Genomic DNA, 15,599 nt, shown 5'->3' with positions numbered 1-15,599 from the left:
TGCTACTACAAAAACAAGTTCTAATTGGATTGTGCTTTGAGCAATCTAAAAAATTAAAAAAATAAATGTGTTGGAGAAGTGATGCTTATAATACAATTGGACAGGCATGTCCCAGAAGAAAAAACAGTAGCCTTCTGACAACCCTTGGCTCATTCCTCTCAAAGACATCTCTTCTGTCCTTCTTAATTAGTTTTAAAATCAAGATTCACACTACTTGGTAGAGAAAGCACTATCACTATGTCAAAGAGGGTATAAATTGCTCTTACTTTTTTGAGGTGGAGAAAACAAGACAAAGAACTTTAATTCTCGTCTTTTCCAGTGATAAACTTTAGATAAATAATACCCTCAATCCTCAATCCTGACCTCCAGTGAAGAAAGCCAGGGTGGTGAGATCTGGTTGGAGAATCGCCACTATAACCTTTGCGCAACCTCTCCAGTGCCTCAGCTAAGGGTAAGTAGTGAAAGCAGAGAAGAAGTTGCAGATATAGGGGCGGGAGCTAGGAAAGATAGATGGATGCAAGAGAAAAGGATGCATCACATGATCTGAGCACATATGGTCCGCTGTCTTGGTAGCTTGGGCTACACTCAGACTCATGCCATAAGCCATCTTGCTTTGTTGGCTCCCTCAAGCATGAGTTGTGCCTCTATCAGCAGCTGCCACGTGGACGACCAGCTCACCTCTGTGTTGTTCCCATACCACCACACGTAAGTGAGAGTGCCCACTTGGCTGGGCCAAAGCACCGCAGTTGCGTTGACCTCTTTGTTCTTTGTTGTGACAAAAGGAAGAGACAGGTGCACATGCTCCAGGGGACCTGAGGCAGAAGAGAAAGAGGGTTGCAGCATATTTGATCACCCTGTGAACCCCAAGATTGTGAATTGGAAAATCATTATTACGGTGTGGCTCAGCCCTAGCACACACCTTTATAAGAGCTTTCTGTAAACAAGAGCTAAATAAAGTTAGCTAAAGATTAAGAGGTGAAGCAAGCAACCAGTTGACAGGGAGTAAACATAGGAACTGTAAAGGAGGGACATTGTACTGTCGGGTATTTAAGACAGCATGGAGAAGGAAAGGAGTGGGAGGAGGAAGGGGAGGAGGAGGAGGAGGAGGAGGAGGGCAGGAGGAGGAGGAGGAGGGGAGGAGGAACTTTTTCCTTGGGCTTAAGTAGAATAGGAAGGCCAGCTGGGTGCTTTTCTGCCTCTAAGCTCGCAGACTTTCACCATGGCATCTGCCTCCTGAGTCTTCATTTGGTAAATAGCATGTTTTAGATTTTGTTTTTAAAGCAACACAAGAGTGGCTGTAGAGAGGGGAAGAACTCCTGCAGTTGCATGTTGTCTGCTCTGAGAGGACACATATTCATCTTGGAAACCCCCAAACACTGCAGCCACACTCTCCGAGGGAAATGCTTGCTGTTGTCCCTCCTCAAAGAAAAACGGCATATAATGAACAACTACATGATACAAGTCAATTTTCTGATCTACCTACCAGGTTGAAATCATGCATGTGGAAAAAGGTCAATGATAAGTAATTTATAAAGTCCAAACAGCAACAGTTAAAAGATAAGATTCCACAATTTCATTCCACAAGACTCTGTTCTCAGAGATAAACCAGGATCTGGGGTTTCTTGAACTGCATGTTAGAGATGGGAATAGGCAAAGGCATCGTGTCTTCTTCAATGATTATTCTTATGATCTAGAGGATTAACGCTATGAATACACGTAACTGTGGCTGTGTCTACATACAACAGGAGAGCCATAAGCTCAGGCTAGTGTGTGGCACATTGGTACTTGGCACTGAGTTAGATTTGCCTAGAACTGAGCTGCACACAAATGGAAAGTTGAGTACCATGTAAACAGGTTCCGGGCACCAGGAAACTCATTCTGCTCTTGTGTTCACTTCTTAAGCAGCTCCTGGGTTCCCCCAAGCACATGGTTGCCCTGCTCTTCCCAGGGCCTTTTGTTTACAGACCTTTCTCAGAAACCCGAGACCTTCCTATCAAGCAGACCGTCCTCTTGGACACTGATTCAGCTGGTCCAAGATAAACAATTCAGAAGACAACAGGCTGGTGAGCCAGCCCAATGGTGCAAGCCCAGTGAACTGAGTTAGGTCCTTGGGACCCATGTAAAGGTAGAAAGAGAGAGGATTTCACAAAGCTGTCCTCTCTCGCTGTTACACAGGTGCTCTGACATCCCATACTCAGCTTTCAAAGACATGCATAGACACACACAGAGAGAGAGAGAGAGAGAGAGAGAGAGAGAACAAGAAGAAGAAGAAGAAGAAGAAGAAGAAGAAGAAGAAGAAGAAGAAGAAGAAGAAGAAGAAGAAGAAGAAGAAGAAGAAGAAGAAAATGGGAGCTAGGCATCTATCCTGGAAATCTCAGATCCTCCCAGAGGAATTCAGTTTCTCTGTCTCAACAGATGAGCATTCAGTTTGCTTTTTTATTTCCATCGTCAGAACATCAGAATAAAGAAAATGTCCAGGTGTCATTGTGGGTAACAATGAATTGCAATCTTTACTGAACTGTGTGGTCAATTCCCAGCCTCCGGGAATGATCCTCGGTGCTCAGAACACCTGACACAGGGTGGAGCTTCTAGTTTTGAAGAGGGAAGGCAGTGAAAGTACGAAGCGGAGTTAGGAAAGAGAGCTCCTGTTGATGAAAAGCTCAAGAAGAGCTCCTCAGAAACTGCATCAGACAGTAAGGAGTAAGGTGAGTGATTCCTACCAAGTGTCTGTTTGGAGCCTTCCGGGCTGAGAACAGAGGCAGTGAACAGAACCAGAGGAGGTGTGCCCGCCATGCTGACAGGAAAAGAGATATGTGAAAAGATAGTGGACTGGACAGGAATGCTGACAAGGACATCCAAGATGTGCTGATGATCCAGTATATGCTGTTTGTAGGCTCTGAAGCAGGTGAGTGCCTGCTTTGTAGCTTTACCTTAGCACGTGGTGTCTGTGTGCACGCCTGGAAACAGGTATGAATGTCATAGCAAAGCTCTCTATGGCTTCTCATACTCATTTACATTCTATTGATGTGAATCACCTGTTTTCTGTTGCCCATAGCCCGATACATTAAGAATGTGTCAGGGACAGGAAGTGAAATATCTTGCTCTGGCTACCACCAGCTGTGCTGATCAAACAAGTAGATTCAGCTGCACGGCACAGATACTTGTAATACATAAAATGGACAGCAGGTGGCGCTGTATCATCTCATATCATTGAAAGAACTCGTGAATTTCTTGAGTAATTGAGTTTCTTTTGTTTTCATTAGAACTTCTAGAATGCACAAAATAGCTGAAGTCTATGGAAGTGAATAGTGTGTGTTTATTGACAATTGTTGCCTACCTCTTAGATGTATGTTCTAGAGACATGTAATCTAGTTAAACCATTCAATTATATCACATTGCTATTTGTTTAAAGGCTACTTTAAAAAAAAAAAAACTAGAATTAAATAATATTCAAACCATAAGGAGAATATCTAAAAGCAGGATTCTTCAGATTTCAGTGTAGTTTGAAGGATATTACAATGTCATGTTTCCATATATGATAATTTACTAGGTCTGAGATAGAACCCATATCATTATATTTATATCATTCAACTATGGGGCAGGTGAATAAGTGAGCAGTACTTCATATAACTCTGATGTTCTATTTCCATGCCAACACAACCACAGTGTCCATCACTGCAATATCTCCTGTATTTTCAAGTCACACAGGTCAGCATGAAGTCATCAAGACAGGCACACTGTTCCTATGTATGGAGAGTTAGGGTGAATTAAGCCCTCCCCCAGTCCATTTCTTGTCATTTATATTTCATCCTATAGGCTTGTGGTCACTTCAGTGGCTCTCATCCCTGAACAATGGCCACGGGGAGGTTGTTTTCTGAGCTGAAATCCTCTGCCCTCTAAATTTTCTGCCCCATCCAGCTGAAGGCCTGAAAGTCTGCACCAAGTGTCTCATTAGTTTGCAAAGTAGCAGAGTAGAGTGAATACCATCCCCAAGGAATTTCCAACTGTCAGGCTTCAATAAATTACCCTGGCGCCCTGCAAGAGATGCCTGCTCACTCCTGGCAACGCTACAGCGGAACATCGGCTCTATTTGTTTCTGATGACCTTTGCAAACTCACATTGAGAAACCTTTGATTTGGAATCAAATCACTTTTCTTTCCTGGTGACTGCAGGGAATGTGTATTCAAGCAAGCGATGGGAAAGGCCTGACAGGTAAGAATTGCAGCTAACTCTCAGCTCGCTCATAGCTCACAGCTGCCCCTCTGTAGGAGGGGGGGTTAAAATTAAACCTGATTAAGTACCAGAATGTCACATATTTTGCTTGATAGCATCATTTGGGTACAAAATGTGCAACTCTTGACAGAGGAAAGAGTTTAGGTTTAGAGTCGAGTGACTCATGAAACCAGGCATTCTGTGCTCAATCAGTGTAATGGATATTCTGACTGTCAATTTGACCTGAGCCAGAATCATCCAAGGGTCAAACCTACCTAAGTTCCACCAAGTACCGGGTGTTCCTAGCAACTTACATAACAACCGGTGTGAGTGAGTAGTTCTCAAAACTTATAACCGACGAGGGAGCTTCTTGGTTGAAATAACTGAGGTAGAAAGATCTGCCCTGATTGTGGGCAACATCCTTTCATGGGCTCAGGCCCTGGATAGCACAAGAAGAGGAAGAAAGGGGCTGAAGAGATGGCTCAGCGGTTAAGAGCACTGACTGCTTTTCTAGAGATTCTGAGTTCAAGTCCCAGCAACCACATGGTGGCTCACAAGCATCTGTAATGGGATCTGATGCCCTCTTCTGGTGTGTCTGAATTATAGCTAAAGTGTACTCATATACATAAAATAAAATCTGGAGAGAGAGAGAGAGAGAGAGCCAAGCACAAGCTTCCATGACAATCTGCTTCTGAACTGTGGATGCGATGTGACCTGCTATGTGATATCCCTCCTGTGAAACCTCCCTCAGAATGGTGGACTGCACCTTGAATCATGAGCTAAAATAAACTTCTCCTTGCTTTTGTCACAGAAGGGACAGAAAGTAACTAGTATGACCACAGTGTGATCGTCAGTTCCTTCGTGTTCCATTCACACTGCTATCCCATCTTTTACCTGGATAGCCTGGACCTCAGGCACACAGAATCAGTCATGACACCCCAGGTGTTCAAAATGCTTGGGACTCTGGTGCAAAGTAATATCAAACTGAAAGTTTTCCAATCATTGTTTTCTGCATCTGAGAGAAGGGGCTCCTGCCACCTATGCTATCTATTCTAGTGGATGTGAAAAGATGAACCAAGTGAGTTTGTGTGCATGGAACAGAACATGGTTCCTTTAGGATTAAGGTTTAAGCTTGAGAACACCCACCAGAATGAGATTAATGCAATGGGATTTTACTACGTTCAAGCGAACTATTTAAGGCATATCCTGCTTCGAAACAATCAGCATAAAATAGCTAATTCTTGTCCCCAGGAGGCCAGGCTTAGAAAGTGAAATAGGACATAAGGAATGCTTACCCAACCATTCAACAAACATGAGTCTAAAAGATTAATGTCAGAATATACACATTCCATTGTAAGAGAGAGAGAGAGAGAGAGAGAGAGAGAGAGAGAGAGACTTGTGTATGAACAAAAATCTCCTTTCTTTTAAAACTAAAGGATTTAGCAATCCTAAATTTCTTGAATTGAGGGCAGCTCTACACTCCTCCCCTGGATTTGGTAAACCTAGGGTCCTGAGGCGAGGTGGTAAGAGCATTGGTTGAGAACAAGCCAGTAAGCAAAGAAGCACTTACACGATATGAAGAGGTTGAATCCCAAGACTAGGCTGGAGATCTTGAGAAATGTGGACAGGAAGCTGTGACTGAATTCTACAGTCATCCTGACAACTGATTGGAGTATGGATGATGTATTTGAAGTTAGTGAGACATGGTATAAAGTTGCAAGTCCCAGGGTGGATAGGCTTGTAGCAAAAATCCTCTTATAGCCCGACAAGGAGAAGTAGTAAAACTAGATACACAGCACAGCCATTTTCAACAAATATAGTTACTTCAGAGGCAAATGGTTTGGTTACGGATATTGTTTGTGATCTATTTTTAAAGATTTTAAGACTATTCCAAACCTGTCATATTTATTACTATAAACACAATAAGTAGAGGGTCCTGTGTCTTAGACCCTAGAGGTAGTAGGATGGATGGAAGCTTACTTAACATGTCATGAACATAAACACTGTCATTGTCCCATGAGCTGTGTGAAAGAAGAGGATTCCTGGTAAAGGATTCCCCAAGCCAACATCATCACTGACATTAACCCTAGGCATCAGGAGCTGAGCCCGGTTGCATGAGGGAGTGAGTCTGACTCTAAATCATTTGCTTTATCTCTATGAACCCCAGGAAAGAATGGTTCCTCACCATCCCCGCTGCAGGGTGGTTTTCAGAACTGAGGCAATCCACACACAGAGTGTGGACAGTGCCAAGCCTGGCTGGAGTACACAACAAGAGGTCAGTAAAATGCAACCAGAAGGAAGAAGATTGGGTAAACAGACAGGGAAATGTGCCTAGCTTTGTTCAGACCCAGAGAAGGGAAAGCACACTCAGACCTGTCTAAGACACAGACAAGTTATTAGCAGTCACACAATGAGCTGGCCATCCCTCTGCAACCGTGTCCTACTCACTGGACCACCACAACTCTTTTATGAAAGATGCTCTGTTTGGGGCTTTCTACATATGACCCATCCCTTGGGTTGGGTGAAAGAGAGAGGCACCAGGTGATGCACAGCCTTAATGCTCTTGCCCTTGGACTTGGAATTTGAAGAAGGCCACTTGTACAGAACAGCACGTTCCATTTCGGCATGACTTTTTTTTTTCTTTTTTTCTTTTTTTGTAATAACACTGAAAGTCCTAGGACTGCTGGGAGAAGCCTCACATCTACAAATCCTTATACCCCCAATTTACTTCATATAATTTAGAAGTTATTATTTTACCACAAATCTTGAAAATTAAAATTACTCACTGGTAGAGCATTTAGAAATCTAGGACCTGATTCCTAATATAGGAATTTACATTTCATTTATATTATATCATTTTCTATACCCTTGGACCATCTTCTCTCCAATAACAGGTTATTTACAGGCCAAAATTCAGGACACACATTTTATTGAAAAGGAAAAAATGACTAAGAGGATTATTCTTGGTAAGGTACCTCTAATGTTATAGTGGCGAAACCCTTTACCTGTAATGACTGAGATGGCATCTGCATTGATTGCAATTTGCAACTATTCCTGCCTTAAAAATAGAACAAGAACAAAGATGGAAACACAGGTTTTAAGCAAGTGCTCTGAGCACCCATCAAAGGCAGATTTTGTTTCTTTGAGGGTACTGGAAGAGGCAGAGGAGATGAATTAAGAACAATTTGGCTCTATCTAAAGTCTAAGATTCTGTCTGTCACACTTCTTGGTTTTCTTCTCTCTCTCTCTCTCTCTCTCTCTCTCTCTCTCTCTCTCTCTCTCTCTCTTACTTTCAATTACCCTTCCTAAAGATATATCTACTGTACATCCTCTAGACAGAGCAATCAACATTGGATTTTTAAAAGCACACGCTATTCAAGGTAGGTCAATAAGTCAACAACAGTAATAACATACAAGTTACATGTAAGTACAGGACGGCGCTGTCAGACCCCAGACTGTTGTCCACCTGCACGGTCACTCGGAAAATGCCCACATTCTGATATACGTGCTTGATCCCGTCTTCCATAGAGCTGAGGTTGACATAGGACACTGCAATGCCATCTCCGAAGTCCACTTGGATGAGTGTCCGCTGCACATCACCCTGTAAGAAAGACCAGTGTTAGATGGAAGAGAGTTGATGCTTAGCTCTTCTTGCCTTGGTGGCTGAGGCTCTCTCACCTTCTTCCTGCAGGTGACAGCATCTCTCTGCTTTATCATCCCTGTAACAATTAAGTACTTTGCTATGAATACTATCTAAGGCAAATGCGCATCAAATATCAATTTTCAAAGCTTCTAATACTAAGTGTTTGATTTACCAATTTCAATGTAATATTCAGTTCATTAGAAGTCTCTGTTAATTATATGATCTGGCATAGTCAAAGAATACTACATAGATCTTCAATAACCTCGAATTGTCTTATTTCCAGTTCCTCAAACATGTTGAATGAAAAATACCTTATCTGAAATCTGATATGACATGAGACTTAGAACTATTTGTGATAATGACCATTAATTCTGTTTTGTTCATATTTTCTCTTGTTGAACATAGATTTTTTTCTCACTGTGTTGCTAGATCAAAATATTTCTGAAGATTGTTAGCGTGGAGTAAAGAGTAGGCAATGATCATCGACTTCATAAATGAACGTGGAGTCTAGAAAAGCTTCGTTTTTTAGTGAAAGTTCACTCACCTAGGAAGCTACAGTTCTGGGATCTAAATCATGGTCTCTGGATTTCCCATTTACTCTTGTATATGAGATTTAGCACTATGGCCAAAGAATGAAGGCTTCACTCAGCCTTGAATCCTAGTCACCACTAACAAGTTATATGACTTCCTATAATTCATTTCTTTTCTCTCGATCTCAGTTACCAAACCTATGAAATGGGCATAAAAACATTCTTCCATCATAACTCAATGGGCTGTCATAAGAGCCATGTGCATCCTAGTTGGTACAATGTTCTGCAAATAAATAACTGTAGAATAAATAGTAAAATGAGACTGTAAAACACATAGAATGGTCATTTAAATATTAGTTTAGATATTCTATCATTCTAAATTTCTCATGTGTAGGCACGAGATGAAATCTGCATTTACGAAATCCTATAAAAAGAAAAGGTCTTGGATGGGTTGGGGAGCAGGGTCGGGGAAGGGTATAGGGGACTTTTGGAATAACATTTGAAATGTAAATGAAGAAAATATCTATTAAAAAATAAAAACAAACAAAAAACAGAAAGAAAGAAAGAAAGAAAGAAAGAAAGAAAGAAAGAAAGAAAGAAAGAAAGAAAGAGCGAGCCTTTGTGATGATGTTTTATACAGTAAAGGAAAAACATTGCTTAGACTCAAGTGGCAAAATCAAGATTTATTTCTTTAACACCTTCTTTTTTTGATGGCTTTCCACATGTTCAGGCAAACAACAAAACAAAACACAAACTAAATTACCCAAAACCTTTGAACTAGAAATGTATTTTCGATTAAGTAAGGTTTATGTGGTATCATATCTTTTGAAAAAGGCCAACTTTAAAATGCTGACATTTAAAGGATTAATACACAGTAAAAGGCAAAGAGTGCAAACATATGAGTGTATGTGACCTACAAATTCAGTCTACGCCTAGAAGCAAGAGTGGCGTGCGCAGTGGCCAGTGTTCAAGGAGGGCGAAGTGGAGCCTTCCGTAACATCACAGAGCGACATCTTTCCCTGAGTGAAAAAAATAAACCCACACTGCTCAAGCTACTACACAAATATCCACAGGCTCACACACTGTAATTACTTGAATTCCCTTATCTAATAAATACAAATGCCAGCTGTCTTGCTAATACATCTGTCTGTCCTGCAGACAGCTCAAGTGGATTGATCAATCTGCTCCTTCTGTTCCTTGTCCGTTTCTACGTCCATGTTTTCTTGGGTTTCATAGTCATTCAGAAGTCAACTACAGGTGCAGGCAAGGGAAAGGAATTGAGATTTTAAAACAAGTGTCTGAGGTAAATATTAGAAGTAGATATTGCTGTTTGTGACTTAAGACAGGGAATGGAGACATCACTGCTGACGGGGATGAGACAGGAATACAGAGTAGGCCTCATTCTTGCAAGTCCACATCATGAAGGTCAACCTTTATAAGGCAACATTGGGGAGACTCAGTCTTCAGGCAACTCCGTTTTAGAGCTGCCTGACACAGCCATGAAGAGTGAGACGGCAGCTGCTGCTACTTGATTCTTCAATCCCTTGGCCTTTCTGTCCAGTATTACTTACTTCATTTGGATCTTCTCACTTACATAAAGCTCCTCCCAAGGGGCAGAGGAGACAGCTCATAGGGAAAGCATGGAAGCATAAGGACCCAAGTTTGGTTCCCTAGCATGCAAAGGCCAGTCATGGCAACATTTAATGTAAACCTTAGCACTAGGGGTTGGGAATCTCAGAGCTTGGTCAATTGGCAATCTGTGGGTCCAATGAGAGATGCAGTGGCAAAACGTAAGGCAGAAGGCAATACAAGAAGATACCTTATGTCTGTGTAGACAAATCATACACACACAAGTCCATATTCACACAGACATACCCACTTATATACACATAAGCACACACACACAAAGACACACACACAAACACAAATAAGTACACATATACCCACACATTCACACACAAACACCTGTTCACAAACAAACATAAACACACAGCCACACTTGAATACACAAATATATACATTCACATACACACACATTTAGACACACAAACACCTTTCACATATAAACATACAAACACATATACATGCACACACTATATATAAACATTCATACAAACATTAATATATATTAATACACAAACATACACATACATCATACACACAAATACACATACAAATGTAGATTCACACACATTCAAACACATAATATACACATACATACACACAAATACACATACACATCCATTCAAACAAACACATATACACACATTCAAATATACACATACACACTTACAAACACACACATACTTACAAACACACACATACATACAAACACACATACACATATATACAAACATACACATTCAAACATGCACAAGTACACAACCACACACATACATACCATACAAACACACACATACACCTCCATTAGCATGTTCTGTTTGTCTTGCTGTCATGATGGCTTTTTCACTTAATAGCATTCTTAAGTCTCTCTTCATGATAATGTTCTCCCTGGGTGTGAAAGACTTCATTCAATGTTCATACTAGTTTATTGGTAATAAGGCAGCATTATACACAGCCAGCACTGAGAACTCTGAAGACAATGGAGTGCCATGTTCCAATACAACAGGAAGTCCCCAGGACCCTGGATGCCATTGCAGGCCTTGTGCCTGAGTTCTCAATGGGGAGATAAAAAGGTCAAGGTTCTACATCACACTGTTAAGGATAACAGATTTGCATCACTGCTGGTACAGCTTTCCCTACTCAGTGGAATAGGCTAGACAAGACTTCAACCTTCAGGAGCTCTTAACATAGTGGCTAACAGCACCATGATCACTGATCACTTTGGGACTAACCCGCTATCATCCTTCCGTTTTCCTAGACTCTAATGTCCACATAACGTAGGAATTTCAATGATAGGCTAAGTTCTAGATAATCCCTTGCCTGAACAAGCTGGCACATTCATTCATTCATCCATTCATTCATTAAATCAATCAAATATAGATATTATAGAGTATCTCGTGTAAGATTCTAAATCGAAAAATGCAGGTCTGGAAACAGCTGCAATGGCATCGCAAATGCGGTTTGAGCTTTTAGGACTTTATGGAACACTTTTGAGACAGATGCACGTTAAGTAAATGCACAAAACTTAAAATACTAATGTAAGGGTAATTACAAGGACAGCTGGCTACCTGGTGTCCAGAGTTTGTGCCATAAGGGGAAATTGAAAGTTACTTTGATTGGGAACTTCTAGGAAAGACCCCCAGAGCAAGAGAGCTGAGACCTGAGTAAAGAGAGCAAGTCAGAGTTGTAAGGAGGTTGAGGTTTTGGAACTCAGGCAATGAGAACATGGGGAAACATGAACCCATGAGAGGAAGGAGACGGTAAAATTGATGAGAGGAGGATGAGGAGAAAGATTATGAGAATATGCTATACGATAGTTAGAAGAAAGAAAAGCCCTTTTGGGTCTTGGGGGCCAAGTTTCTGATTCCCATCTTTCCCCTAAGAACAATGTCAAGGCAGCAAAAATATTTGAAGCAAGAGTGTTGGGGATATGGCACAGTGATCGTTTTCATTCAAAATGATCACCTTGTGTTTCTCATGGAGGATGAACCCGAAAGCATCCTAATACACTGGGACGCCAAAGAGGGACAGTCCAGATTAGAAGATGGTGGATAGAAAAAGCTACCATCAGGGAAGTGCGTGACTCTTAAAACTAACTCTGAGAGTCCCTGGTTTGGGATCAGTTATCTGTAGGTTTTTCCTAAGTATTGCTGATTCTAGTTTTCCCATTAATGAAGATACCCATTTCTCTCCAAGATGCAAGGGGTCCTCAGAGGATGTCCAGTCCTGCTATAGTGCAAGATAATACATAGGTGATGTTGGGGCTATATCAAATGTTGAAGACCTCTTCAGGAGTGTGGGTGCTAAGCATGCTTCTATAACACTGCATAGAACTAAATTCAGTTTTAGCAGACTGCAGCTCAATCCCCAGGTTCTGTGAAGTACATAGAAATAGCAGCTGCTTGGCTGAGTTTTGTGGTTCACACCTGCCTGCAACATCAGCATCTGGAAGCCTGGGGGTCACAGATAACCATGATTTTGAGTTCATCCTGGGTACTTGGTGAGCTTTAGGCCACCCTGGAGTACATAATGAATTGTGCCTAAAAAACTGAAAAGTCAGTACCACCTTTTTGAGGAAAATTAGGTGTTGGACAAGAGTGGAGTAATTTGTGTATCTCCTAAGGGCACCTACAGTTTATTAATTTATTATTAATCAATGATGTCAGATACACTGTCTGTAGATATTTCTTTCTTTTTTTGTTTTGTTTGTTTGTTTTTTCAAGACAGGGTTTCTCTGTGTAGCTCTGGCTATCCTGGAACTCACTCTGTAGACCAGACTGTCCTTGTACTCAGAGATCCACCTACCTCTGCCTCCTAAGTGCTGGGATCAAAGGGGTGCGCCACCACTGCCCGACTGTCTGCAGATATTTATTTTGTGTTCAGTTCAATGTGAATAGTGTGCATTTCTATGTGTTTACATTTTTTTTCTTTTTTTTTTCTTTTTCGAGACAGGGTTTCTCTGTATAGCCCTGGCTGTCCTGGAACTCACTTTGTAGACCAGGCTGGCCTCGAACTCAGAAATCTGCCTGCCTCTGCCTCACCAGTGCTGGGATTAAAGGCGTGCACCACCATGCCCAGCTACGTGATTACATTTTTAAAAATGTGATTCTTTTGAGATTTTTTAAAAATATGATGACTATTGCATCTACATCAGAACCGTGCCCTTCTCCTCTGGTTCTCCCATGTCCTTTTTCCCCCAAACTCCTAACCTCTTCATCTTTAATTTTTTATGTATATGTATGCTGTATGCACATATATATAATATACTGAGTCTATTATCATTGTCTATATGGACATGTATCCATGGTTAGGATTGGACAACCAGTGTTGTGGGCTATCTCCTGGAAGACACCAACCAATTCTCCCTCTCTCAGCAGCCACTGACAAGCTGTAGCCTTTCATCTAGGGGTAGGATCTTGTGGAGTTTCCTTCCTCTATGTTAGCATGTCAACTAGTGTTATTATTAGTGCTGGTCTTGTTCAGGAAACCATAGCATTAAACGATCATACATCGATTATATTTTCTTTTATATCATCTTATGTGGCTGTCAAGACTTCTGGGATAAAGGAAAAGAAGATCTGACTTTTATTAGACACAATGGGTAGAAACTGAGGCATGTAGAAGTTCAATAGCTGCTTAATGCCATCTGGCTAGTTAGAAAATATAAAAAGTTTTAGGGTTATTGGTAGCTTAACTTGTCTGTTCAGCTCAATTCTCTGTTAGACTGAAAGAATGGTGGCATCAAAGATAAAACACCACTTAAGTTTCTTCTTTCAGTCCATTCCCAACTTTGATCATACTTTTCCCTCTGTGAACATACTTATTTAAGCAAAGATGGTTCAGAGTGAAACCAGAATCCACACTTTCTGTCTCTTCTCTGGTGAGGTAGTATAATGGTTAAGGCATAAGGAAGGTAGACGTTACACTAGAAAAGCAGTGTTGCCAATCAGTATCCAGAAAAATCTCCTGTGTAAGTGAGTTACTTCAACTCAACGAGTCAGAAAGCTCTCCCTTCTGAAAGTGTAACTGCACCAAGACCAGCAAACATCTGGGCTCTCCCGTCAATTATTATTTCCCCTTGGTGATCCGTACATATGAGCACAGCCACAGAGCAGATAGAAAAGATAGAGAAAGGCAGAATAGTCACACAGAATCTATAAGGTGATACTCTAAGGGTCTCACTGACTCCTGCAATAGAAAAACAAATTCATCAGGTGGCCTCAATAAGGCCAAGATTAACCTGTGTGCATGGTAGACATGTGAAGTTTTCAGTTCCTGTAACAGGTTCAGAGAAGAATGGAAAAATAACTGCTCCAGTGAGTCAGCCCTGACAGGCCCTGACCTGAAGTGAAACAGTGAGATGCTCCTGAAATCAGCGAGACTCGGGGCAAACACTGTGCTATGGTCTGTGGTAAGAGTCCTGTCCATGCAGAAGCTGGCTGGGGCTTTGCTTCAGACTGCACAACCATGTGCTGCAGTAGGTTTGAGATCCCTAAACAAAAATGCGATGTAGAGGAATAACTTATGAAACTGAATATTGTTCCAATTTAGTGAACATGACACAGGAGTGAGAATATAGAACACCTGATGCCTTTTGCCCTAGAATGAGGCAAACTGCAGAAGCAGCACACCAGCAAGAGAGGAGGAAATGTGAGCAGATGCGGGAAAGTTATGAAATATTGTAATTTAAAAGGGGACAGAGGTCACATGAATATGAGACATTGCAAAATGAATTGGTTATTACTGTACATCTTTAAATATGGAATAGATTATGGAATAAATCATAGTAGATACTATACTGACTGGGGCTAGAATTAACTTTTGCTTTTCAAATCTGTTGTCATTATCGTGCTTGAGACCATAATTTTAGGCACAAAGTAGTGTGAACAAGAACAATCTAATATTTTACCCCTTTCTTCCTATTGCAGAAGATATTTAGGCAAAGCAAAGTCGCCTATGATAACCTGAGAAGCCTAGAACAGTGGGACAGTGGTTCCTTACCTTGAACTGGTAGAGCATGCCACTAACTCACAGTATGAGCAAATGGGAAGAAGGGCACTTCTTCTACGTGAGTGGCGTGGGGCCAAGGCTTGAGGTGATAGTGAGAGTGCTTGGTTAATTGACAGCACCTCCCAAAGTTCAGGTGTTGGAAACAGAATCCCAGTCTAGCACCTAGAGGCATGAATGGGTTGGTGTCGTCCTTCTAAGAGTGGATTAGTTATCATCAAATTGGATTATTCCTATAACGTGATGAACTTGGGCTGTGTGCCTATTGCACGGAGGTATGCTGTTGAGTGTGTCAGTGTTCAGTGGCTCTGAAGCTTGTCATACTTGGTGGGATTCTTTGCCTTTATGTTCAGCCAGAGAATGAAGCATCAAGAAGGCTCTCACCAGATGTGATATACATCTGTATCTTAAACTCCTCCCCTCTCTGGAACTCTATGAAATACACAACTTTTACTTATAAATTGCCTAGCCTAAATCACTGTTACTACAGCACAAGATAGACAAAGACTAACTAAGTCATGCCAAACCCAGTGAATGTGAATCTGATTCTTGAGAGAAGAGAGATACCAGGGGATTCCTGTGTT

The 15,599-nt window shown here is 41.3% G+C and overlaps 1 protein-coding gene across 7 annotated transcripts in view; it reads right to left on the bottom strand.

Annotated features, from left to right (window-relative positions):
- Sorcs1 (sortilin related VPS10 domain containing receptor 1) overlaps positions 1–15,599 on the bottom strand; it is a 527,192-nt gene that overhangs the window by 38,643 nt on the left and 472,950 nt on the right. For all 7 annotated transcript variants that reach the window (XM_021151490.3, XM_085833868.1, XM_085833869.1 and 4 more), the window contains 2 exons: positions 7,627–7,813; positions 679–812 (listed from right to left, as the gene is read on the bottom strand). In XM_021151490.3, the coding sequence (XP_021007149.1) occupies positions 679–812; positions 7,627–7,813 (321 nt within the window). The remainder of the gene's footprint in view (positions 1–678; positions 813–7,626; positions 7,814–15,599) is intronic.

The sequence above is a fragment of the Mus caroli genome, unplaced genomic scaffold (genome assembly GCF_978045245.1).
Source record: "Mus caroli unplaced genomic scaffold, Mus_caroli_1 scaffold_20, whole genome shotgun sequence".
In the NCBI taxonomy this organism is placed as follows: domain Eukaryota; kingdom Metazoa; phylum Chordata; class Mammalia; order Rodentia; family Muridae; genus Mus; species Mus caroli.
This window is presented reverse-complemented; position numbering and strand designations above follow the sequence as displayed.